Genomic DNA, 24,880 nt, shown 5'->3' on the forward strand with positions numbered 1-24,880 from the left:
GCAGGGAGTGTTTCTCTCTTGTCTTTGGCTTCTCAGCTTCTAGCACAGTGCCTGGAGCCTATCCGACTCACTCTGATGATTGCTGAATTCAGTTCAATCCTTTGAAAACCCTCCTCAGCAAGGGCAGGTCTGGCAATAAGGGAGGCGATGTTAGATTTGAGCTGATTCCCACTTGGCAGAGAGAACATACCTCTGGGTGTGGAGCAGGTGGTACAAGCAAAGCCTCACTGCTCTCCGCCATGCTGGCGGCAGGTCCATTGCTGGGTGAGCTGGGGCCCGACCCGGGAGAGCTGCTGCTGACCGAGGACTCTGAAAGCAGAAGGAAAAGTGAAGTCACTAAAGAGCTCCAACTGTCTGAGCTCATCGCCTAGGGTCACAGCCAGCCATGGTGCCTCAGAACATGACTTATTTTCATAAAGGGTTTGGTTCACAGATTTAAGGTCTGAAATGTCTTTAGATGTCATTTAATTCCACAAAAGTAAAGTGGATTGCTCCAGGTCACATAGAAAGAGAGGGGCAGTCAGGATTTGAACACAAAGCCCAATACAACATTCTTCATATTGGACTACACTGTCTCTCAATCATACAATGCATCACTTCCCCAATAGAGGGTGATAACCCAAAAATGAGTTCCAGGGCAATCCGAGAAAAGATGCGTAACCTTGGCAGATCCCTGCTCACAGAGCTCTGGATGTGACCAAAGAAAAGGTGTCTTCTTTGCTTTACTCTCTCCTGCTGGTGTGAGAGATAACAATGACAAAGACAGAGCCCTCGTAAAGGGCAGGGAAACACTACGCCTGTCCATGAGGTCCACCATTTCCACATGCTGGCAGACCCTAATGCCAGAAGCTCCTGCTGCTCACTCTTCATCATCAGGGATGCCCAAAGATGAAAGGGCCCATTTTATAGAAGTCTTTGTCAGAGGAGGAACCAACAGCCTCACAGGCTCAGCAGAACTTTTTGGCGGCTCCAGAGACTCCTGGCCTATTGGGGAATGGGGAAGGGGAGTCATGAGCAGAGGAAGGGCACCTTCACCAACATCAGAAAGGCTCTGGAGGCTATGAGATGAACTCTCAGGCAGTTCCGTTGCTCTCTAATAGTCACAGAATTACACTTCGAAAGAGTCTATGTCGCCGTCTCATCCAACCCAGGCCTGAGAAATAATCCCCTCCATATTATGGCCTACAAGGGCACATTATCTGGCCTTTGCTAGACCTGAATTGGTGGAATGAGGGGAAGCCCACTACCACTCAAGACAGCCCCTTCCAGTTTTCCACAATGGACCATTTTAGCTCATCAGTGAAAGACTCAGTCAAACTCATGGATTGGGGAATAAATGGCTGCATCTTTTGTTTACTCATTTTGGTCATTTATGCTAGTTAATTGTTTTGGACCTGTGATTCTATCAGTGTGAGGACTTCCTAGTGTGGAAACTCCCTCTATCAATGGATGTCAGTCCTAGCTGTCTGGGGTGATAAAGAAAGCCTGGGAGAAGAGAGGTGACTGGCCCAGGATGTGTGATAGATATATGATTGCCCCATAGCCAATATGTGGGAGAAACAGGACTTGAACCCAGGTTTTCCTGAGTCCAAGGCCAGTCACTAGTTTGCCAACATCCAGACTGCTACTTTCATCAATTCTTACTTTTTAATGGGGTCGATGTTTTCTTTCTTGACCTTATCTCAAATCTAGTGGGGCCATTTTAGAAGTTACCACTCATGGTCTGTCCCTAGGCTGGTCTCAGACTTTAAATGAATTCATTTCTTTCATGTCCAAAAAAGAAGAAAGTCCATGGGTCTGGCTGCTCGAAAAACAATGAGTGAGACCTCAGATGCCAAGGTGCCATGAAACCTGTGCCAGCTCAGCCAATGTCTGAGATACTGAGGATGATAAATATTAGATCAGCCCTCTTCTTCATAAAAGAAAAGGGTGCCCTTGGACTTCAGAAGGGAACGATAAAGTTCCTTACAACACAAGAAATTTTCCAAATCATCCTCAATCCTAAGAAAGACAACCAAAGAAAAAGTAAACAAACCTACTTCAGTCCACTGGCCTAACCCACTGTTACCACTAGAATTGTCATTCAGTCACATCTGACTCTTTGTGAACCTATGGACCATAGCTGTTCTGGGCTCTGTCATAGCATAGCATAGTTTTCTTGGCAAAAACATTAGGGTGGTTTGTCATTTCTTTCTCCAATGGATCATTCCCACTATACCTATTCACTATTTAACTTCTAGACTAACAAATATTTGGAAAACACAATGAAATGTTTGCACAAATGAATATTGAAATAAAATGACAAAAAAAAATCTTCATGCTAACTCTTTATATTAAAATAGTGTATATTAAATTATATTTATATTAAAATTAAGAACTTAATTTATCTTTCTTTTTATTTATATGTTTTGTTTTTATTTTTTATGAGGGGGAAGGCAAGGCAATTGAGGTTAAGTGACTTGCCCAAGGTCACACAGCTATTACTTGTGTCAAGCGTCTGAGGCTGGATTTGTACTCAGGTCCTCCTGACTCCAGAGTCAGTGTGTCTATCCACCTAACTGCCCCTTATCTTTCTTTTTTTTAGTTTTCTCCAATGATCTCCTTTTTTGAAACCAAGGCAACATCTGCTAATTTTCTAGTCCATAAAAACCACATTAATCCTTATTGTTATTTGCCTCCCTATAACATATCTCACTCCAAAACTAACAAGCTCCCAATTTATTGCTAGACATCTTATCTCATTTTCTGTTGTCTTGGGTGTGGAACAGTTCAATTCACTCCCTGGATGATGGAAATCTTTATAGGATCATATTCAAAGCCAGAAGGGCCTTGAAGGTCATTCAGTATAATATCTTCATTTTGTCTGAGGAAACTGAGGCAAGAAGAGGTTAAATGACTTGGCCAAAGTCACATAACTAGCGTCTGAAAACAGAATTGGATCTCGGGACTTCCTGAATCCAGACCCAGCTCTATTCTCTGCTCGACTCTGACCCTCAATGATTCTCACTCTTGGCTCTGTCATCAAAGCCCTCCATTCAATGGGAAGAACAGATTTGATCCATTTTTGTCCCAGAGGAAAGAGGATGTTTAAAATCATCACAGTAGATTATTCTACCTCATTGATCTTAGTCTTTATCCCCAATCTCAGACAAAACTCCACATCCATGTGATCCCCGAAACAGTCAATGTTCCCCAGCTCAGAAACTCACTAAGCCAATCACCCATCTCTGAGGAGCAACTCTGGGCTCTGTCAATACCCCAACGGTCTTTGGCCCAGAGCAATAAAATCCAACATGGAATTTATTACATTTACACGGATGTGTAAATCTACATGAAATGAAGACCAGGAAATAATGCGCTTAGCAAACAGAGCCTGGTCATATATACTGTGCTAGTCTTAACAAGGGCTAATGGCAAAACCAGGGGCAGCCTATAAACATTCCCAAAATAACAACTGTCATCATTATCAACATATAATCACAGTTATCATCATCACCATTGTAGTGAACACTTAGATAGCACTTTGAGGGTTTCCAAACACCTCACAAATGAGTGAGATCTCATTTGATCTGTTGCTGACTTCATGTCTGTACTGTATTTACTTTATAGGTATTTGCTGCCCCACCCCCTTGCATATGTATTTATTGGTTGGTCCCATCCCCCTCTCTTGGGGTAGAAGCTCTTTATGAGTAGGGGCTATTTCACTCCTTGCTCCTGTCTCCCAGATTCTGCCATAGTGCCTGGTATACAGTAGGGTTTACTACATACTCAGGTCTTCTAACTCCAAATCTGGAAATTCAGAACTGCAGCTTCAACCCATCTGCCTCTCATCCCCTCCAAAACCTCTTAGAAATAGAGATGTAACTGTAAAGTCCAGTCTCAAGTCTCCCTTCCTCTCCCAACTCCCTTGTTCCAAAAGATCGCTAGCTAGGGACTATCCCAGAGACAAGAGGGAGCCATCAAAGAAGAAAGGAGCAGAGGAGAGTGTTATGGCAGAGCTGTGTTTTAGGCATTCGAATGCAGCAAGGAGGATGGATCAGAGAGGCAAAAGGCTAGAAGCTGAGAGGCCAATCGGAAGGCCATAATCCATGTAAGCAGTGATGAGGGGCTGAACCATGTACATGGAGAAGAGATGGAGGAAAAAAATAAAATGCTGTCCAAGTACAATAAGTAAAAATTGGAAAATACCTGAGCCTGGGGATTAAGGGGGAGGAAAGGGTCAAGGATAATTCCAAAGTCACAAATTTAACTGAAGGAAGGAATGATGGCACCCTGAAACATGCTCCTTCCCTGCTCCTGGGAGGTGAGGACTGATGGTGAAGAAAGAGATCATATATGGATTCATCTTACTTGAATATATTATTTTTCATAATGTATTTTTAACTTTAATTTGGGGGAAGAGAAAGAGGTAGCAATGGTGATGATGGAGGAAGAGGAAGACGCGTGAGATATATGTGTGTATATACATACGTACATATATGGGTGCCTTACATACATGTACATATGCATATATGAAGCGCACATGTGTGTAGGTATACGTGTATGTATACATGCATGTACATATGCATGTGTGTAGTGAGGAAGAAGGAGGACATTCTGAAAGGAAGAAAGCAGGGCTACTTCGAAAATGGTAAATCTTCTGAAGTAATGTGGTAAATTAATTATATGCTTTAAAAATATTTTATTTTTAATTTATGGAATAAAACAAGCATTTCTAGAAGATAGTATAATAAAAATATTATTGTGCAGAAAACTGAAAATTTATTATGTGCAACTTGATTTTCCTTTTAAATATATAATAAAGTTATCATGTAAATTTCTTCTTTTTCTCCTTTTTCCCTTCCTCCCTCCCCAACCTAGAACTTAATGGCTACCATTAGACGTGAACATGTGTGTGTGTGTGTGTTTAAAAGCAAGCTTAAAGGAACAGAGATTTTCACTTTCATTATTCAAGCCTCGTTCATCATCTATTTTGTATATGGAAATTCTCATGATATTTTAGTGCTGGTTGAGTACAGAATAAGATGAAAAGGTGATGTCACTGAGATGAATAGGGGAGTTTGGAGGAGGGCTGGGTTTGGGAGGAAAGAGATTGAATTTCCTTCCTGACATGCTGCGCTGGAGGTCCCCATGGCACATCCAGCCAGAACCTGGGTCAGTTGGCCACTTTCTGTGTTTCTTTGGCATCCCAAACTCTCCCTGTGCCCAGGCCCTCTTTACCATGCAGTAGAAAATTATTGATTTCTTTTTAGCAAAAGATTTCCCCCAAATTGGGGCATGGTTTTGTGTGACTCTTTTTCAGTATACACCAAGTGAATCAATTTTCTTAACTTTCAGCAAAGTCTCATTTTGGAAGCATGATATTGGCAGTTTGGCTCACAATGCAGACAGCTCAATGCCCCCTTAACAGGAGCTAAAACAAGTTATCAGTAAATGTGAAGTCTACAGAAAGTGAAGTCCACGTCACCTCAATAGAAGAAACCACCAGTATTTAAATAATGCTTTACGGTTTGCAAAGAACTTTACAAATACCATCTCATTTGAGCCCCACAACAACCAATGGCTATTATTTCTCCCATTTTATATATGAGGTAAATGAAGCTGAGAGAGATTAAGTGACTTACTCAGGGTCATACAAACCACTAGTATATATCTCAGTCAAGATTTGAATTCAGGCCTTCCCATGTCACAGTACAGCGCCCTGTCTACAATAATATCTACTCACCTCACAAAACAATTATGATACAAATGCAGACCCAGGAAACAGTAAATACAGCCCAGGGACCATGGTAGAAGCTTTGGGATGCTCATTAGAACCTGTTCCCCAACACTGCCCCCTCTCATATGGGTCTAGATGGCCCCATGATGGTGCTAACCTAACAAAAGAATGGCAAATCTACAGTGATTAAGATGGGGCCTAATGTTTTATTAGGCTGCATGGAAAGACTAAGATTCAGAGTTAGAGAAGTGGGTTCAAATCTGAGATCTGCCATTTCCTATAGGAATTCGAGCCAGTCATGTAACTGTCCTGGGCCTCAGTTTCCTCATGTGTAAAATGAGAGGATGGACAAGGTGACCTCTAAGGTGTCTTCCATCTCTACATTTTGATTCTTATGATCCTACAGGCCCACCTAACTCTACCATTCTAGAGAGTTTCTAGGGTCACAGTAGCAGACCCTGGAGAGGACACCTTTTAGTCTGACCCCCATAAATCTAGCATTTACTATATTCGGTCCAGAAATAACTCAGTAGGGGCTGGGCTGCATTCTGCCCTGATTTTATCACTGCAAGAAATCTGCTGAACAAAGTGATTCCAAAGGGACAGTGACCCTACTTGAGAGAATGACTTAGAAGAAAGCCCAATTTTAGAAAATCACCCTATATATAACCAATTGGGACATGAATTTCAGAGCATTCTTTTTCATTCCTAAAGGCAGCACCAAGGATGCTTACTAGTGGGCCAGAGTAAGTCAGATAAAGCTAGTTGGGCACATTCATAAGAATGATACAGTTGGATTTCATCTAAAATGCTCTCTCATCCCAAAAGGTCACTAATTTAGAATCTCTGACCCCCACCCCCCCCCCATGAGTCTAGAATGGATGTTTTACTTTAATCAAAACCAAATTCCATTTTTAAAAAATCTCTACCAGTATGAGACCCTGGGCAAGTCTCTTAACCTCACTGGGACTTAGTTTCCTCATTGGTAAAATGAGGGCTTGGACAAGATGGTTTCAAAGGCTTCAAGATGGCTTCTCACTCTAAGTACATTGCCCTATGATCCTGGGATTCTTTTCCTTTGATCTTTTTTTTCCTTAATAGTTTCACCTCAAAACATACCTTACTAATTATGTCCTTTCTACTATCAGATCAGGTGCCCACTATGGCAATGGTCAACTTAGAGCAGGGGCTCTTAACTCGGGGTTCAGGAATTTGTTTTACCTTTTCTTAAACTCTAGAAACTCTCTTTCAATAAAAATGTCTTCCTGGTTAATCCCTTGTATGCTATTCTACACATTTAAAAATGCACATCTGAGAAAAGGTGTTGGGCTTCATTCACCAGAAGGCCAATGGGGTCAATGACACAAGTCTTCACTTGGAGAAGCTTGAGCGGTCTTCTAAGGGCAATGGAGACCAGGCTCCCAAAGCTGGAGAAATAATCAAGATTCAGAACTCACAAAGCAAAGGGGATGGGCCCAAAACAGAATGAAAGAAACAACCAAGTAGCGAAGGTGGGATTGAGTTTTTCAAAGCAAAATAAAGATTTGACTCAAATGGCACTTCCTTGGGTCTTCATAGTGCCAGTAACAGTAAGGGTTCGTATTGCTTGGGTTGTCCATCTGCCTTTCACCATGAATGTCTAGATGTTCTCAGATTTCAGACCAGATCTGATCAGCCAGGAGGGGCTCTGGAAGATATCAGGATGTTTTCCCTCCCTGGTTCCCCCTAAGTCAGGAAGGAAAAAAACAAAAGGCTAACTCAGTGAGAATAAATCTATCTGAGACTAGGGAAAATGACAAATTTTTCCCCTCTGTGAAAGCTGACAAATTGCCCTCTCCTTTCCCTTACCCCAATTCCCCAGTAAACACAGAAAGACATTAAGGAATTGAGCCAATGTATGGAAGAAACCAAGTTTGGATCCTCCACCATTTCCCAGATGCGCATTCAAGTACAGGGGGGAGAGGTGGGAGTGGAGGAGTTGGGGGGAAAGGGGGAGAGAGAAGGGGTTTCTGGACATTTCCATGCTCCTCTCTGGTCCAATTTCATTAAAAAAAAGAAGTTGCCTGGAATTTCCAAATTTCTTTGCCTGACTCTGCAGAGATTAAGATGCGCTTTTGCCTGCCTGCCTTAGACCCGACCGCCACAGAGTTCATGCTGTTGTTCATTTCCTGTTTCACCTCGTTGGTGAAAAAAGACCCAGCTTTAGTGCATTTTCATTACAGGCTTTTCTCAGAAATGATGGCTCCTCTTAAGACAACCTTCAGATGCTAGAGGAGCAGGCATGCTTCTGCTTCTGAGGGTAAATCTGTCCCGGCCTCAATTACCTGTCACCTCAAACACTCGCTTCTTGAATGAAGTGACAACATTTCCATCCTTCCGCCTGAGTAAGGGACTGCTTCTCCTCTCTGTCACTTTCTGTTTTAATCGGGATCGCACCTTCAAGTTGGGCTCTGAGGCTGGGGATTGAGACAAAAAAAATCGAGAAAAAAAAATTGTAAAATAGAGCTCCAACTACTTTAATTTTTTAAAGGCTCATCAGTTCCTGCATTCTCTCCTCTGAACCTCATCTTTCTGTGCTGGACCCAAAGCTCTAAGACAGTGACTTAGCAGGCATTAAGGACGAAATAGGTCAACACAGAACCCTTTTATTCTTCCTAAAATAACAACAATGATGATGATAACAACATCTGTTACTATGTCCTCATTTCTTGACCCAACTGCAAAATCTGAAAAAAGAATTATGGATGCCCTGATGCATACAGATATATGGCCATAAGACACATGTTTACAGTATGATATGAATTTCTATATATGTGTATCCATGTATCATCTCTAGGACTATAGGCCTGGGAATTCTCTACAGCAACAGTCACAGGAGTGGCCCATGCATGCATACGCAACACATGCACATGGAATGGTCTACAAATGCACATACCCATGCATAAGTCATCTGGTATAAAGTATAGACATAAATATGCAAAGGCATGGAAAATCACATGCATTCGCATGCATATACGCGTTCACACAGAAGAAGCCGCAGGACTTAAACTGGGACCCCCACTCTCTACCTCTGTGTGTGTGTGTCTGTGCTTTCTTCTTGGGCTATCTACCAGCATATGCTGGGATTACCAATGGGTAGGTTCATCACTGCAGTAATAGAACAGTCCTGACAAGATTTATGGTATGACATCGTCCCTTGCTCTGAATTTTCTCCAAGGTGAAACCCAGTCCCAGTCTGGATTGGACGTCTATGCGATTTTAAAGACTTCTGCCTGACCCATGGGACTAGGAAGACGCCTACATGGGCAGATGCAGACACCTCATAGGAAAGATTTATGTGAGACCATTCGCTAGAGGGTTGTGAAGTTTGTTCCAAGCCTGAGTCCCTTAGACGGGATGGGGTGGGTGGGGGTGGAGCTCTGCCCATATAACAGTCCTCATTAAACAAGGCTTATTGCCAAATAGCTATTTTTGCACGGTCAGCATATAATCAGTTGAGCCTCAGAAGGGGCTGGATGTCACATGGAGATCACAACAATTCCTTGAACACACAGGCTGCAATTTTCTTTCTGAGTATGAGGGACATCTTAGAAGCATCTAGTGGCTTAACTATGGCAAAGGCAAGGAAATGTCTGGGCACATAGAGTGTGAGAATTAGAATCAGTGAGACGAGTTCAAATCCTGCCTCTGGTACAAGTTGGGGTCCCTGGGCAAGGCAGTTAAACTCTTGCAATTTCCCTTTCCTCATCCATAAAACATGAACGATAACAACACCTACCTCACAGGGTTGTTGGGAGTATCAAATGTGATCGTGTACATAAAACCTTTTGTGAATCTTCTTTTGAATAACTATCAGAAAAAGTGAGTCACACCACTTGTGAGTGTCCAAGGCCAGATTGGAACTCACCAAGAGTCTCCGTGACTCCGAGGCTGGCCCTCCATTCACTGTAACACTTAGCTGCCCAGTCAGGGAATTATCAACTGAATGCGGATCCAGATCCCTTCAAGGACAGCAATTTTGACCTGAAGTCTAGGGAATGACTTAGGACTCGGGCAGACGAGATCTGGGTCTTGCGTTTGTTTGTTTCTTTCTTCTAAAGATCTAAGGACCAAAGACTCTGGACCTAGGAACTGGAAGTCATCCAACAAGATGTAACTGTCCCTCAAGACACTTGATGACTGCAGTCTCTTCTATGACATCTTCCTAAGTCCCCAACCAGGAATACTGCTTCCTTCCTCAGAACTCCCTAAATTTTCTCCAAACTACACCCCCCCCCAGTGCCTTTAACTGGTCCCCACTCTCCAGTCCTTTCACCATGCTCTTCTGGGCACTTTCCTATGTCCCATGCCATTCCCAAAATGGGGCACTGAGCCCCCAACACCACATGCTACATGTGCTCTGAGGCAAGCTGCCTCTTTGGGACTGCCACCTCTCCCTCGGAAACACTCTTCTCTTCTCAGTGTGGCCTAGGATTCACAGTAGCTTTCTTGGCTTTGTTATGCTACGATGTCGAGAGATACTTGTCTGGTGGTTTTCTAGAAACCCCCTTTATTAAACTTTTCCATAGGAACTATGACTTGCCAAGCAAAATTTTCTTCATCCTGTATTTGTGAAGTGGGTTTTCCTTTGGAAGCCAGATTTCTACGGAGTTAGTGAAGGAAACTTTGTGGAGGGAGTTTTCCAAAATGCTGGGAATAAAAACCAGAGGTCCCAGGAGCAGAGTGGAACTGGACTTTCCTTTAACTTGGGTTCCGAAATCAAGATTCCATGAGTAAGTCTATTTCTGTTCAAAACTGATAAACCAACCATAACCAAAAGAAAGTTGGAAGGAAGGAAGACATGCTAGAGAAAATGCAACGGGAAAGCGAGGGGGGTTTAATGACTTTGTACACGGTGTCCCAGGAAGACAACTGATCTTGGGGTTGAGATGTAGATTCAATTCATCACCACTGGTGATGAACAAAGTCATTCAGCTAACTAACCGTCCTTATCCTGTTTGCTCATCTTGGTATTGGGGCAGCAGTCTGGAGAGCTCAGCTCCTCAGTCTGGATTGCACCTTCTCAACAGCCAATTGAAACTTCATGAGATTTATGTGAAAAATGAGGGAGATAACGTATGTAAAATGCTTTGCCGACATTAAAGCACCACACTGATGATGGCAGCTATGACTATTTCTCTCTTTCACTGCAATGACAAATTCCAAGTGTTCTGTACATAGAGCTACTAAAAAAATCCGAAGTATAATGCTAAGCAAGGAGTCAGAAGGCCACGAGAATTTGCCACTTTGAAAATTCCAAGGAGCTTGCTTTAAGGGATAATGTTAAATAAAGCATCATAGTTCCATGACCTTTTAACTATGGAAGGACTCTTGGTGATCCTTAGAGACAACTTTCTTTTATCTCAACCAGAAAAGATAATATATGTAAAGCATTTGACAAACTTTAAAACGATATGTACATATTTCTGATTTATATTTCTGATATAAATATTTCTGATTATTTAACAGTTCTGGAAAATGAGGCACAGAAAAGTCATGTTAATTTGCCCAAGCTCATGAAATCCTGAGTTCTATTTCCTGCCACCCATCCCAGTGCAGAAGTACTAACATGCTTAATCAGGGCCACTCAACTAAAATAAGAAAGTTATTTAAATGAATTTTCCCACCTTTCTCATAGCATGTATAAAATATGCAAAGTAACCAGTACCTAGCCTTCTATGTGCTGTATATTACCTCAAACACCAAAGTGTTGCTCAGAAGGGCCAGCACTTTCAGATCCCACTCCTGATTCCATCATGATGATTTCACTTCTGCTAATCTCCCACTCCCACTCCCAACTACCTTGTCTATCATGCAGAGACCTAATAGGTATGTATGTGTGCATATATATATATATATATATATGTGTGTGTGTGTGTGTGTGAATGAATATAGGTACATAGACATATACATCAATACACAATACATGCACATATATCTACATGTCCCCAGAACCTTTGGGCAACCTTTGGCATCTCTTTTTGAGCTTGGCTTCCAGGCCCCATTTTGGCCCATCACCATGGTACTAAGCTGTATGGATATTTGGGAATGATGGAAAGCAGCCATTTCACATGTTGAAAGGTCCAGACACTCCAAGAATGTGTCCTACTGAATCCCAATATGCTCTGCTCATAAGGCACTTTGCCAATTCTTCTCTTGAACCACCTCCATTTGTAGAAAGGGTTAATTCTATTTTGAATTCTCACATGCTCCCCAGTGGCACAAGACTTCCATTCCAGTGACTTACTAATGGGATATAAATCTCCTAGCCGAGAAAGAAAGAGGGAGAAGGGAAAGAAAATGAAGGGAGAGGGGAGGCAGGAGAAGGATGGAGGGAGAGAAGGAAAAAGAGAGGAATAGAGGGAGAGAGAGGAGGGGGAGGAAAAAGGGGGAAGGGAGGGAGAGAGAGGGGGAGAGGGGAGAGAGGAGAGAAGGAGAGAGAGCAGAGGGGAAAGAGAGGGGAGAGGAGGAGGAGAAGAAGGAGAGAGAGAGAGAGAGAGAGAGAGAGAGAGAGAGAGAGAGAGAGACACTGACTGACTCTCCTGGTGTCTGAGTGCCTTTCATGCCCAGCCTCACTGATTGCCTTCCTATTTTTATCCCCCGACCATCACATTCTGCATTTCAATCAATCACATCAACAGAAGGCAGCCGTGTGTACATGTGTATGTGTGTACATCTGAAATCCGTGTGCCTGCTGAGATAACCTTGCAGAAAAGATTATCATTATTTAGATGAAAACAGCCAATTTTGAAATGAAAAAGAAACCTTTAGGCTTTTTTTTCTATCTTACAAAACCAGGAATGTGAAATACTGACTCAGTCACCGATAATAATAAAACCTTTTGAAAATGGCTTTCCAGCATGCCCTGGAGGAAATGCAGGCACCTGAAAACATTCTCCCACTGAATTATTTATGTGAACATAAGAGTTGTCAGATAAAATGTGGGGCAAATGACAGGTAGTCATGTATTCAAGGGACAGGGTCCCAGAAGGCAGAACTGCAGGTCCTTTGCTGCCAGTAAGGCAATCAGTCCAAATCAAGGGATAGTGAATCTAACTCCTAAAATTTTCATGCTTTAAATAGCTGTTTAATTAATGCCTAAAGTCTCAACTAAAAGCTTCCATGTTGATGGTCCAGAAGCTATCTGCAAATGGTTTTGCATTAATGCTCGAATCAGAAAGGACCTGGATGTGCTCTCCGAAGTTATCTGGTCCAGCTCCTATATAGCCGATGAATGCCTTTTGGAGCATTCCTCACAAATGGTTATCCAGTAGACAGTCAATGATCTCCAGTCCTAAGGAGCTCACTGTTTTAGCATTTACCCATTACATGGTGGATCAAGCTTGAATTACTGAAAAGTCCTTCCTAACATCATCCCAAAATCTGCCTTCCTAGAACTTCTCAACAGTCCCAGGTCTGTAGTTGTGACACCCAAAATACAAGACTGTTGTGATGCTCAAAGGCGATTATGTATCCATCAGTCGACCAGAATTAATGAAGTCATTCTTGAATGCTAAGAACTGTGTTAGACTCTGGAGATTCAAAATAAACATAACACAGTCCTAATGAGTTTATATTTTAGCTACCTTTTTTTTTAGGAAGTATTATCTAAGTGCCTAATCATTTCATTGTAACCATTCACAACCAGAATATTAATGGCTGCTCAGGTAAGAACCCCAACAGGCCCTTCTTTATTGGGTTATTGAAGAATTTCATCCCATACAGAGAGCAGGATGCTTCAGTCGTCAGGATTTAGAAATAATATTAACGGCATTTTGACATTTTCCCATTGAGATTGATGGTGATGCATTAGAATAAAGTATTTCTTTTCATGAAGCATGCTGGTTCCTACCACTTCTATTGAGTTTGTAGTATCATATTCTGAAAATGGATGGCTCTGCCTTGATGATGACATCCATAACGCTTCCAAGCTGCCTTCAAAGCCCATGTCAGGTGCCACCTTCTACAGCAGGCTTTCCTGACCCGTAATGATGAGAGCTCTCCCTCTTGGAACTGGTTTGCACACACTTAGTATTTATCTAGTAAAGTACAAGGCTTATTCCCTCATAGAACATCAACTCCTTGAGGGAATGCATTGTTTGGTTTTTCTTTTCATGTCTCTAATAAAACTAACCTAGTGCCCATCACATATTCAGAGCATAATAAACATTTGTTGGATTGAATTTAATTGAATATTGCTTTTTTTTCTCCATCAGAGTTAAAGTGAGCTCTGTCCTTTGGTTTCTCAATGAGCTCAAGATCTAAAAAACAGCTTCACTGAGCAGCCTATGGGCAGTTCCACAATGCCATCTTAAAGGCTAGTAGGGAAATCCAGACTTCTACATGTCTTAGACCCACAGGACAACCAAACTTCCCATTTGGATCCCTCTGGATATGAACTACTTTTCAGGAGGTTTCAGAATCCTGGGTGATGTGGAAATCCTGCTCCCTGAACTCAGTAGTTAAAAAACTAGCTGCCGGAGAAGGGTATCTCAGTCTATGGACAAAACTTTGAGGAGCAAAGTTGAGTATCAGAAAGTTGGATTTAGGGGAATAAATAGCATCTTTTAAAGCCTGGGATGGAACATCTGTCTCTCAGAACAGAAACTGGGAACAGAGGAGGATCTTGCCCAGTTTAACCCAGGTTGCAAGCACTGCTTTGCCAAATTAACACTGGCATAAAATGACAACAAAATAAGCACTCAAACAACAAGAATCCATTAAGCATCACAATCCCTGCCCTAAAGGAACTTCTATTCTATGAAGGCAGGTAACATGCATTTATATAACTCAGTACAAAATAGGTGTAAATTAAATGCAAGTTTATTTTGGTGGTGTGATCATCTGCTCTAATTCTGAGAAAATACACCAGTGAACTTTGTAAGCTACAAAGCTGTCTGTGTATACTTAGATTTTTATGCCAAAGTGCACCATCATTGGACCATTAAAAAATGACTCTTATAAGCTGAACAATGCAATTTGGGGTGGAAAAAACTTGATTAAACAATGAAATAATTATAATAATTTTTCCATGCTTTCAAATTTAAAAGTGATGCTTTTTTCCCCTTCTGGGAGTTTTAATTTTTTTTGTCCTCTTAGAACAATGTATATCAGAAGGGTTTTGTTTTTGTTTTTTGCCTCCAAAGTAAATTAACAGATGCTTCTGAAAAGACAAGCTATATGGGTATTGGACCCTTTTGTATATGAAACATCTCATGTTTAATACCTGGCAAAGTTGCAGTGGAGTCTAATGGAGAAAGGGCTCACTTCAGAGCCCAGGGCACACATTGACTGTGACCTTGGAGAGCACCCAGGACTCTAAGGGCCTCTGGCGGCCCAGGGTTTGATCCTAAGAGTAGCCTATGATCATACACATTGTCACTCATCCCTCAAATTCAACCAGCTGTCAAGACTCATCATTCTAACCTTTTCCACTCCCACCATATCCACTGTGGCTCAGGCCTTTATTCTCCCCTTTTGGTCTGAACTATTTCAATACCCCCAAGTTGGTCTCCCTGTCTTGGATCATTTTCCTCTCCAATCATCCTAAGCAATGATGTCAAAGGGACATCCTAAAGCACAGGTCTGACCATGTCATTTCCCTATTCAATTAGCTTCAGTGGGCTGCTAGCATCTCCAGGATCCAATACAGTCCTCTGGATCTGGCCTTCAAAGCCCTTCACACTCTGGATTCAATCCATCTTTTCATGTTGACAACACACTACTCCCACTCATGGATTATGCTCTGGCCAAAATGGCCTTTGTTCTGTCGCCCACAGATGACCTTCCACTTTTCACCTCTATGGTCACAGGCTGACCCTTCAAACCTCCCTTCAAGGCTTAGTCAAACATCACCTCATCTAAGATGTGTTTTCTACTCTTCTCGAATCAAGATGACCCCTTCCTCTAACTCTCAGAATCAGCACAGATTTGTTGGGTAATATTTTGGATGTTCTAAGAACAGTGCATTCGGTTTGTCTCCCAAGCAAAGTAAGCTCTTTGAAGGCAGGGCTACTGTTTTTTGTCCTCTTCTTCCTGGTCCTGAGTATAGTCCTGGTCCATAGTAGGCACTTATTAAAGGATTGCTCAATTGAATTGAATAATAAGCTGCTGGTGAGCTGCCAATCTGCATTGATGGAGGGAGTCTACACACTGGGAGTGCTCTATACCAATGAAATCAAAAGTTCTATCTAAAGAGGGCAGAAGTGGAGGCAGGGAGACAGAAGGAGGGAGTAGGACGTAAATTCTGGTTCCTCCGCTTTCTGAGTACTAGATTCCCTCCTCAAGTTGGACTTTATGCCAGGAGATCCTACTGATGGAACAGGAATTAGGATAAGCCCCCACACTTTCCTTCCCTGGGCAGGCACAGCTCAGAAGGAATGTCCTGCCCATGCTAACCAATTCAAGCATCTGCTCCCTTTTCATTTGACAAAGACAAAAAGTTAGTTTTAGTCAAACAAAGGCAAATACTAAAAGTCTAAGTGACGTCTATTCAGGGTCCCTTTTTTTGACTTGAACAGACCTGGGACTGTATTTCCAGAGGAACCTCTGGGTGAGGATATTCCCAGCCCAGTATACATCGGCACCTTCTCGGCAACATCCGCTCCTCAAGTCTCGTCCAGGAGCATTGCAAGCCGGGGGGCATAGGGCCAGTGTGGCACAGGGAAGAGCTGGACTCTCCTGTACCAACACTACCACACCACTTCCCTTATTCTTAAAACTAGAAAGGAGCTCATTAGATTCTATGCAGTTTTTCAGTCATTCAGCTTTTTCCAACTACAGAAATGCATTTTCTTTACCCGTGCCTTAAAATAGGGGCAACTTGGTGGCACAGTGAATAGATTGGTGGCCCTGTAGTCAGGAGGACCGGAGTTCTAATGTGACCTCACATACTTACTATCTATGTGAGTGGGAGCAAGTCACTTAACCCTGTTTGCCTTAGTTTCCTCATCCACAAAACTAGCTGGAAAAGAAAATGGCAAGTCATCCCAATTTTTAAAAACAATAATACCTACAGATCATTAAGATTTTCAAAGAACTTCATATGTCAAATGAAATATTTGTAAAGTGTTTAACGCAGTGCCTGGAATAGAGTAGGTCCTTAATAAATGCTTGCACCCTTTCCTTTTTCCATATGCCATCTCATTTGATTCTCATACCAAACCTATGAGGTAGTCGCTGTTATCTCCATTTTACAGATGAGTTAACTGAGGGAGGCAACATTAAAGTGACCTGCCCAAAGTCCCACAGCTATTAAATCTCTGAGATGGGAGGTTGTACTCAGGTCCTCCTGCAACTAGAATTCATCTCCTATGAATGTGGCATATATAATCACATATAACTTTTTAACTACACACACCAATTTTAGTACACGATTTGGAGTCAGACAACCTGGATTTGAGACCCAACCCTGATACTGATTCCTTGTGAAAGCTGGGGGAAAATCACTACCCCTTTCCAAGCCTCAATTTTCTCATCTGGGAAATGAAGAGGTTGAACCAGATGAGCACAAGGTGACTTCTTAGCTCTAATTCAATGCTGCTGGAAGATGTTTAATATTCTAACTGTTAGGACCCGGCCACCATGGAAAGAGAGTAGAATTTCAGAAAGAAGAAAAGGGTCCATCTTGCTTGTCTTCAGAATGCATTTAACAGAGAAAAGTCTTTACCTTGCAAAAAGTGCTTCATTCAAGCCCATTTTTTAAAGAAAATGTGTCTAGAGTTAAAATTAGAGAAAACACCTGTTTGAAGCTCTAATTTGCCACATTTTTACTCTGCCAACATAGACCCGATTAAAACTATTTCCCCTCACATGTTGTCTTTATGTTCAGACAGATCATTTCTGTTTCTTACAATTTAATTAGCAAAAGAGATAGGGGACTCCGCCCTCTGCTCTGGTAGAGCCCATTTAACAGAAAGGATGGAGGCCATTACCAAGTAGGAAGATACTCAAAGAAATCATCAAAACGCTGCCTTCTTTTCTTTAGAAGACTCAGAATTAGGGCACAATTTCAACTTGTTTTGCATCTCTAGCAGTTAATATGCTCATGGTGCCCCACCCCCAGCTACATCACTGAGAAAAGCTTCCAATGACAACATGACTAGCAAAGTCTCAAACTGCTGTTCTGTGAGTCATGCTAAGTGGGGCAGTGGAGGAAACATGGGCCTTGGGGCCATGTGGATCTGAGTCCAAATCCTACCACACACTGATACTGTGTGACAGTGAACAAGTCACATTGCCTCACTTGCCTAATCTGTAAAATGTGCATAATAACATCTACCTCACAGGGCCCATGGAAGGACCAAATGGACAAAATCACATGTAAATCACACGTAAACTGCTTTGCAAACCTTAATGTCTAAAATAAATGCTAACGTTGCTCATGAAACCCCCTGTGACACATTGGATCTTAACAAGGTATTGGCACATCAATGTTCTTATCAACACACTGGATTTGAGTGAATTTTCCACATGGGTTCCAAAATGCATGATGTTTTTAAACTGATTTATCCAATTTGGGGGATTTGATGAGGAAACTGATAAAACTGAAGGAAGTGGGTAATTTTAGGCTGAGGGAGAGAAGACATAACTGTCATCTAGAGTCAAAAGTGTCCTACTTGGCCTCTCCAGACCAAACCAGGAGCAGAAAGAGCAGAGTTTGGAAAGAGCAAATACGGACACAATGGAGGAAAAACCTACCCCCCAAAGAGCCATCCAATGAACGGGACAGGGGATGCCTGAAGAGGCTGTGGTGCTCTCACACTCAGAACCCTTCAGCCAAAGCCGGAAGAGCTTTTTGCTCATAGAAAGGATTGCATGTCAGCTATAAGCCGGACTCAGTGTGGTCCAAGGCAACGTATCATGGCAGCTTGGAATCAGGAGATATGGATTCGAATCCTAGCTCAGACATCCATGAGCTGCATGGACGAACATGGAGAAATCACTTAAAATCTCCAAGTTTTAATTCCTTCTCCACGAAATGAGGATAAAATAATGCTTGTATCTTCTAACACCACAACCCCCAGAGTCATTGGGCAAAAGTGTCTTGTTAACTTTAAGTGCAACAGAAACGGATGGTCCTGTGGTTTTGTCCTCTTGGTCTTCATCAAGGACAAAGGACAATAGCCAGCTGTTACAATCTTCTTCTTCCAGCTTGTGCCTTTGGGACACATGGAGTATCATTGTTGCGTAGGCAGAATTTTATATGAGATGACAGAAAAGTAAGGCCGAGTTTTCAGAAGTTTACACTGACAAAGAATCAATAGAATCACAGTGCATTTCCAGGCTTGTTCTTTGATCTGGTCGTGATAATACGAATTGCCCTAAGATCGAATGAATTCTCTTTCTCACAATCCAGAAGATAAGTGTTCAGAAATGATCTGAAGGCAGGAGAAAGACAAGTGTGTTCATTTTGCTTTTAAGAGCATTTAACTAGTTGTTGTCTCCGCATAAGGATGAGTGAAGAATGATAACTCGATCTTAATGTACCAATTAGAGACCTTCAAAAGCGTAAAGGGGAAAACCAGCTTAAAACATGTAAGGGTACAATATCACATGCAAATTACGCACTTAGGTGTCTATAAATGTTTCTTGCATAATAAAACAGAAGAATAAAGTTCCAGTATGAGTTCATTAAAAATGAGACTATAAATACCACTCAGTGGAAATGAAAGGAGAGATAATACAACCAGAAACTGCCTGCCCATTTTCACCTGTGCCTTTTTTTTCATTTCTCTCCCTCCCCACTTGCCTCCTTGGAAATAACAGCTTCTTCAGAGTAGAAAGGCTTTGTGTGTAGGGGAACTTGGGCTGCTTCCCCACCCCCTCTTTACAGCAGAAAAGGCTCACGAAGCCCAAGGTTAGAACTCAACGAAATAAAGGTTTATTGGGCACCTCCTTTGGGCAAAGATACAAAGACAAAAATCGCCCACATTTAAGGAGCTTGCACGGCAGTCATCAGAGCTTTAGAAACGAAGGCCACCAAGTCCAACCCCTTTATTTTATGGATGGAAAACCAAAGTACTAAGTGGGTGAGGGGTGCGAGCCAGAGGAAGAATTCGAACCTAGGCCTTCCTCAGTCCAAAGCCAGTGCTCTCCATAGAATCAGACATCAGGTCATTCTGATTTCTCAAAGATCGACTGATAAATGGGGCAGGCGGACAATCCTTCCATCAACGACTTTCAAACCTCATTCCTAATTACTTCGACTGGAGATGGCTGATTTTTTTTGTTTCCTTTTTGTCAAATTCACGTTGCACGTGTTTTCAGCAAACACAATCTCAAGTGAAAGTTCTTTTTCCTCCTCAACTTCACAAATCAAAGAATCTGTGGTATCCAAGAAGATGGAAAACAGCCATTTTCATTATTTTCTAGGATGAAATGACAACTGAATTTCCAATCTCCCTGTCATTTTCGATAGGATTTCTGTTATCTCTATCACTGAGCATATTTTAGACTCATGAGCAAATCATATTTTGTGAGGTAAATTGTAATTTCACTGCCTAGAGAGTTACATCTATTAAGGAACATTTCATCTATTCAAACCTCTAATCCACAAAGGATTAGGACACCAAATACCTCTTCTTACTTTCTACCAATAGATGGCGCAGTGGACAGAGAGTCCAATCCAGCCTCAGACACTTACTAATTGTGTGACCTTGGGCAATTCACTTAACCCTTCTTGTCTCGATTTCCTCATCTGTAAAATGAGCTGGAGAAGGAAATGGCAAACCCTCCAGTATCTCTGCCAAGAAAACCCCAAATAAAGTCCCAAAGAGTTAGACGCAATTAAAAAACAACTCGACAGAAAATACTCCCTCTACCTCTCCATTTTTCCTGCTACAGAGGAGAAGTGGCACATCGGCCATAGATGATCCACAATCATCTTCAGTCTCCATTTAACTCAATGGTTGAGAATTTCCAGCAAGACTTTTATCACAAGAGCTTAAACACGATCTTAGCTCTGCCCTCGTTCTCTCCAGCTCACCTCCTATCTTCTCTTGGAAAGATATCCAAAGAATAAAACAAAAATGGGAAAAGGTCAGAATGGAAGCAGGAGCTGGTCAGAAGGGCAGGAGTCTGGATGATCATTGGTCATCATCAACAGCCTTTGATCTATGACCTTTAATCCTGAGATGCTGCTGTCTACACCTATGTCAGTCTCTCTCCCTCCCCACCAAAGTTTGACTGATGCTTTGTGCACTTCAGAAACCATGCATTTCCTGATTCACGTCACATACACACACACACACACACACAGCATTCCCTTGTAACAAAGAAAACCAGCTAAGCAAAGCAGACCAGCAGAGAATACAGTATTCCACACCCACAGCCCCCAGCTTCTCTCTGGAACACAGGGAACTGTATTCCATCCCACACCCTCCAGAGCCATGCTCACAAGGCCTCACGTTTGCGTTCAGCTGCCATGGTACCTTTATAGCACAGATTTTTTTTCTGACTCTTTCAATTTGATGGAAATGAGAAGAAATTAATTTGTTTCATTCTGGAGCCACAAAGGAACATCCTTCAGCTTAAGGGAAGAAGGAATATTCAAGAATAATTGACGATCTGTAAGAGCCACACCACCGAACCTTGGGGAGTTTCCATGCTCAGGAGTGTTCTATTAATGTTAACTCACTGACTGATGAAAGGGAGAAGCTAAGCTCCCTGAAGGCAGGAATTAGTCTGTTTTGTTTTTGTATCTCAACATTTAGTCAGTTAATCAAAATGCATTTGTTGAGGGCTAACTGTATGCTAGAACCTGGCAGGTGCCTAATAAATGCTTAACTGAAACAAGAATAGGAAATCAGCTTAGGTGGAGGTGTTCCCAGCATCGGTCAGCTACCAAGAAAGCAGGCTGTGGATGACTCGAGCCCCCATCATGCTGGGAGTCCTCAGAAATGTGAATAATGGGGACACACCTTCACTCCAGCATTAGCAGGAGAGTGGAAACTAGCTGAGAGCTTCCAAGGGCTGATTTCTTTACGTAAGAGTGTGAGCGGGCCCCCAGACTGCTACCCCAAAGGACTTCCTTTCTGTACTAAAAATTCTCTTTAATTGGAAGAGGTGAAAAGGAAAGATTTTCAGAGCTGACAGTTTTCTTTTGTAAAACGCCTGGGGAGCAGGGATCACTTTGGTTAAATAAAAAGGTTAAATAAGGTGATACCAGCTGTCTACCAGCTTCACCAAAGCCAAGGCAACATAGATATCCTACTACCACCATCACATCCCCCAGAACAATGGAGCCTGAGTGTGTGTGTGTGCACACGTGTGTTTATGTGCACGTGTTTTTGTCTGAGTATGCGAGTCTGTGTGTGTGAGGGTGAGGGCATGCATCAATGTGTGTGTGAGTTTGTGAATGCATGAATGTGTGAGTGTGTGTATGGGTCCACTTCCCCAAGAACCCACACTTGGGGGACAGGCCATGCTGCACTCCTTACATTTTTCTGAATGTCACTGGGGGCTAATTCTTCATTAGGAAGCCCAGGCTCCAAAGATACCAAACAGCTGCCAGGCCTAATGTGTTAAATCATAATCAGTGAAGGGCTGAAAGGGTCCCTAACGAGCATCTGGTCTGTCTCACCCTCTTTTTACAATTAGGAAACAGAAGTAAGGAGACTGAGTCAAGGTCACACAGCAACTAATTTCAGAAGCAGGAGGCAAACGCAGACCCTTTAAGTGCACAGCCCAGGCTTGCTCCCTCCCCCCTTCATAATAACGCCGCAGACAGGTTACAATCTCTATGGGCCTGCCTTTCCTCGCCTATAAAACGGGGAACGGGACTGAAAACGTTGGGCACCTCAGAGCACAAATAGCTTTTCTTTTTATGAATCTCAGGGCTGCCCTTTCCCCAACCAGACTAATGACAGAAAATACAGATGGTTAGAGGATTAATGAGGGCAATGGGAAGGTGCACAGTGGCCAGAAACAGGCTGCCACACAATAAACAAGGAATTATGAAGGAGAAGCCGCCAAAGGCCGCCCCCAAAGAGCCACAGCCGTGGCCAGGACTTGCATAGGGCTCCAAGTCTGGCAAAGCACATCCATCCTCCCAACAAGCAAGGGGGGTCAGGGCTGCTATCATCCTCGTGTTACTGGTGAAGGGCCTGAGGCCAGGGGAGGTGCCATCAGCTGCCCAAGGCCACAGGAGGCCAGATTCGAGCTCCGGCCTTCCTGACTCCAGGCCCAGCGCTCTGACCACAGGCCCACCTTGGTGGCTCAAGGGGCGACTGAAGAAGGCTCTGGGAGTAATGTGGTGAGAGAAATGGAAATGGGTGATGGCACACGGGCGATGCCGGGAGAACGTGGAGAGCTCCCCTGTGGAAAACTCAGCAGGAGGTTAGGGCAAGAGTCACCTGGGGTGGGCTGTGATCTGCACCCTCGGAAGGAATGCCTAGGCCAACAGAATCAGGGATCCACTGGGACCCTGAGCACGACAAGTGAATGGCAAAGCTCTGCTTTTTCCTGGCTCTCTCTAAGCAATTAAGCTTCCTTCATTCCCACGTGTGAAGTGGTCACATAAGTCAGCAGCATCTCTGCTGTTCACAGGGGCCTTCCTGAGTCAGTGTAAATCCCTGTTTTCACTGATGACTCGAATCCACAGCAGGCAGGAGCAAACACGTCTCCAGATTGTGTTGCTTCTCCTGCCTTAGAAGGCAGTGCTGCACAGCGCATAGGGTCCTGGACTGAAAGGCAGCCCACCTCAGACACTGACGGACTAGCTAGGTGACCCTGGCCAAGTCACAGCACCTCTGGGTAGCCTCAGTTTCCACATCTGTAAAACGAGGTGCTTAGATTCAAGATTCCTTCCAACTCTAGATCTTGTCAAAAGTTGGTAAATGGCTCTGATCCACAAATCTGATCACTGAGTATTTACCCCCAGGAGCTTAAAGACTAATGGGAAAAAAAACAAACAAACAAACAATATACTGAAACATTTGTGGTTGCTGTCTAAGTGGGAGGGAAATAAATTAGAAATAGAGTGGGTATTAATTAATGGACTAGAGAATGGTCAGATTGTGGCACATGACTGCAAGCAAATACCAGGATGCATTAAAATTTTGAGAAACTCAGAGAAACAGAGGACTCCTCTGAGCTGATGCCGCCTGAGGTCAACAGGGGCAGCAAACACTTCATGTTCACACAAACTGCCTTAGCGTAAATAAAGCAGCCTGTGAATGGGAGTCAGCATTAAGTAATCCTGGCCTCGGAGAGAAGACAAGAGGGATTACCGGAATGGAAGGCGGTGGATCTTGTAAGAAACAGCCTCTGTCTCATCAGCCGGCTTTGCTTAACAGTTTTCCTTTATTACAAGGGAAAGTTCATTTGGAAGGGATCAGGGCATAGCTGGAAATGATATCCATGTCAAAACAAAAAGCATCAATGCAACTCACCTTTTAAATAAAGATGAAGCAGAGTACCCCTCTCCCTCCACCCCAACTTTGCTCCCATGCACATGCCGAAGGAAAGGAATTTCATTTTGTTTTTCCTTCCATCACACCAGAGATTAACATGGTACGGAATATGCTGGGGCCCGGTGGGGGCTCATTGGATCAGTTCCTGGCCTTCTAATGAAAGAAGACTTCTCACCTCAAGCTGGAAGACTTCTGAAGCACCTTGTCTCTCACATGCCGTGATTTCGCTACAACAGCCTGGGGAGAGGCCAGTTTTTATAAGATGACACACACCCAATTTCCAAGTAGTCCACATGGAAAATGAAGTCGGGCCTCCAAAACCTGAGCCCCATTTTTGGATTCTTTCCATCTCTGAGCCGCGTTCTGGTGATTCTGGGTATTAAAATGCATGTTTTAATGATGCTAGAGGAGTCCCATTAGCCCAGAAGCCTGATTTATATGACTCGTAGGCTCCACGGCAATGGAGGTCAGCCAGGCAGCTACCCCTGCTCAGGACCGCTCACCAGAAGAGCTGCAGGCATCGCAGGAAGGTCAGGTTCCCGAGGAAAGATCTCAGGAAAGTAATGGGATGTAAGATCAACTCAAAAACTCATTTATATGATGTGATGTTTATGTACCTCTGCTGTGTTAGGTCAGATCAGGACCCCTATACAAGCAGAAATTCTGCAAGACATTGACAGGATTGCCAAGGGTCCCAAAGCCAGAAGCC

At 43.0% G+C, this 24,880-nt stretch overlaps 1 protein-coding gene across 11 annotated transcripts in view; it reads right to left on the bottom strand.

The window, feature by feature from the left end:
• Positions 1-24,880, bottom strand: part of HDAC9 (histone deacetylase 9) — a 534,753-nt gene that overhangs the window by 47,841 nt on the left and 462,032 nt on the right. For 7 of the 11 annotated variants that reach the window (XM_069094416.1, XM_069094415.1, XM_069094414.1 and 4 more), the window contains 2 exons: positions 8,044-8,175; positions 191-309 (listed from right to left, as the gene is read on the bottom strand). In XM_069094416.1, the coding sequence (XP_068950517.1) occupies positions 191-309; positions 8,044-8,175 (251 nt within the window). The remainder of the gene's footprint in view (positions 1-190; positions 310-8,043; positions 8,176-24,880) is intronic. The other 4 variants (XM_069094422.1, XM_069094421.1, XM_069094420.1 and 1 more) reach the window with 1 other exon arrangement.

This window comes from Petaurus breviceps, unplaced genomic scaffold (assembly GCF_028583685.1).
Source record: "Petaurus breviceps papuanus isolate PSGF00001 unplaced genomic scaffold, PetGlider_PUasm1.0 218, whole genome shotgun sequence".
Lineage (NCBI taxonomy): Eukaryota > Metazoa > Chordata > Mammalia > Diprotodontia > Petauridae > Petaurus > Petaurus breviceps.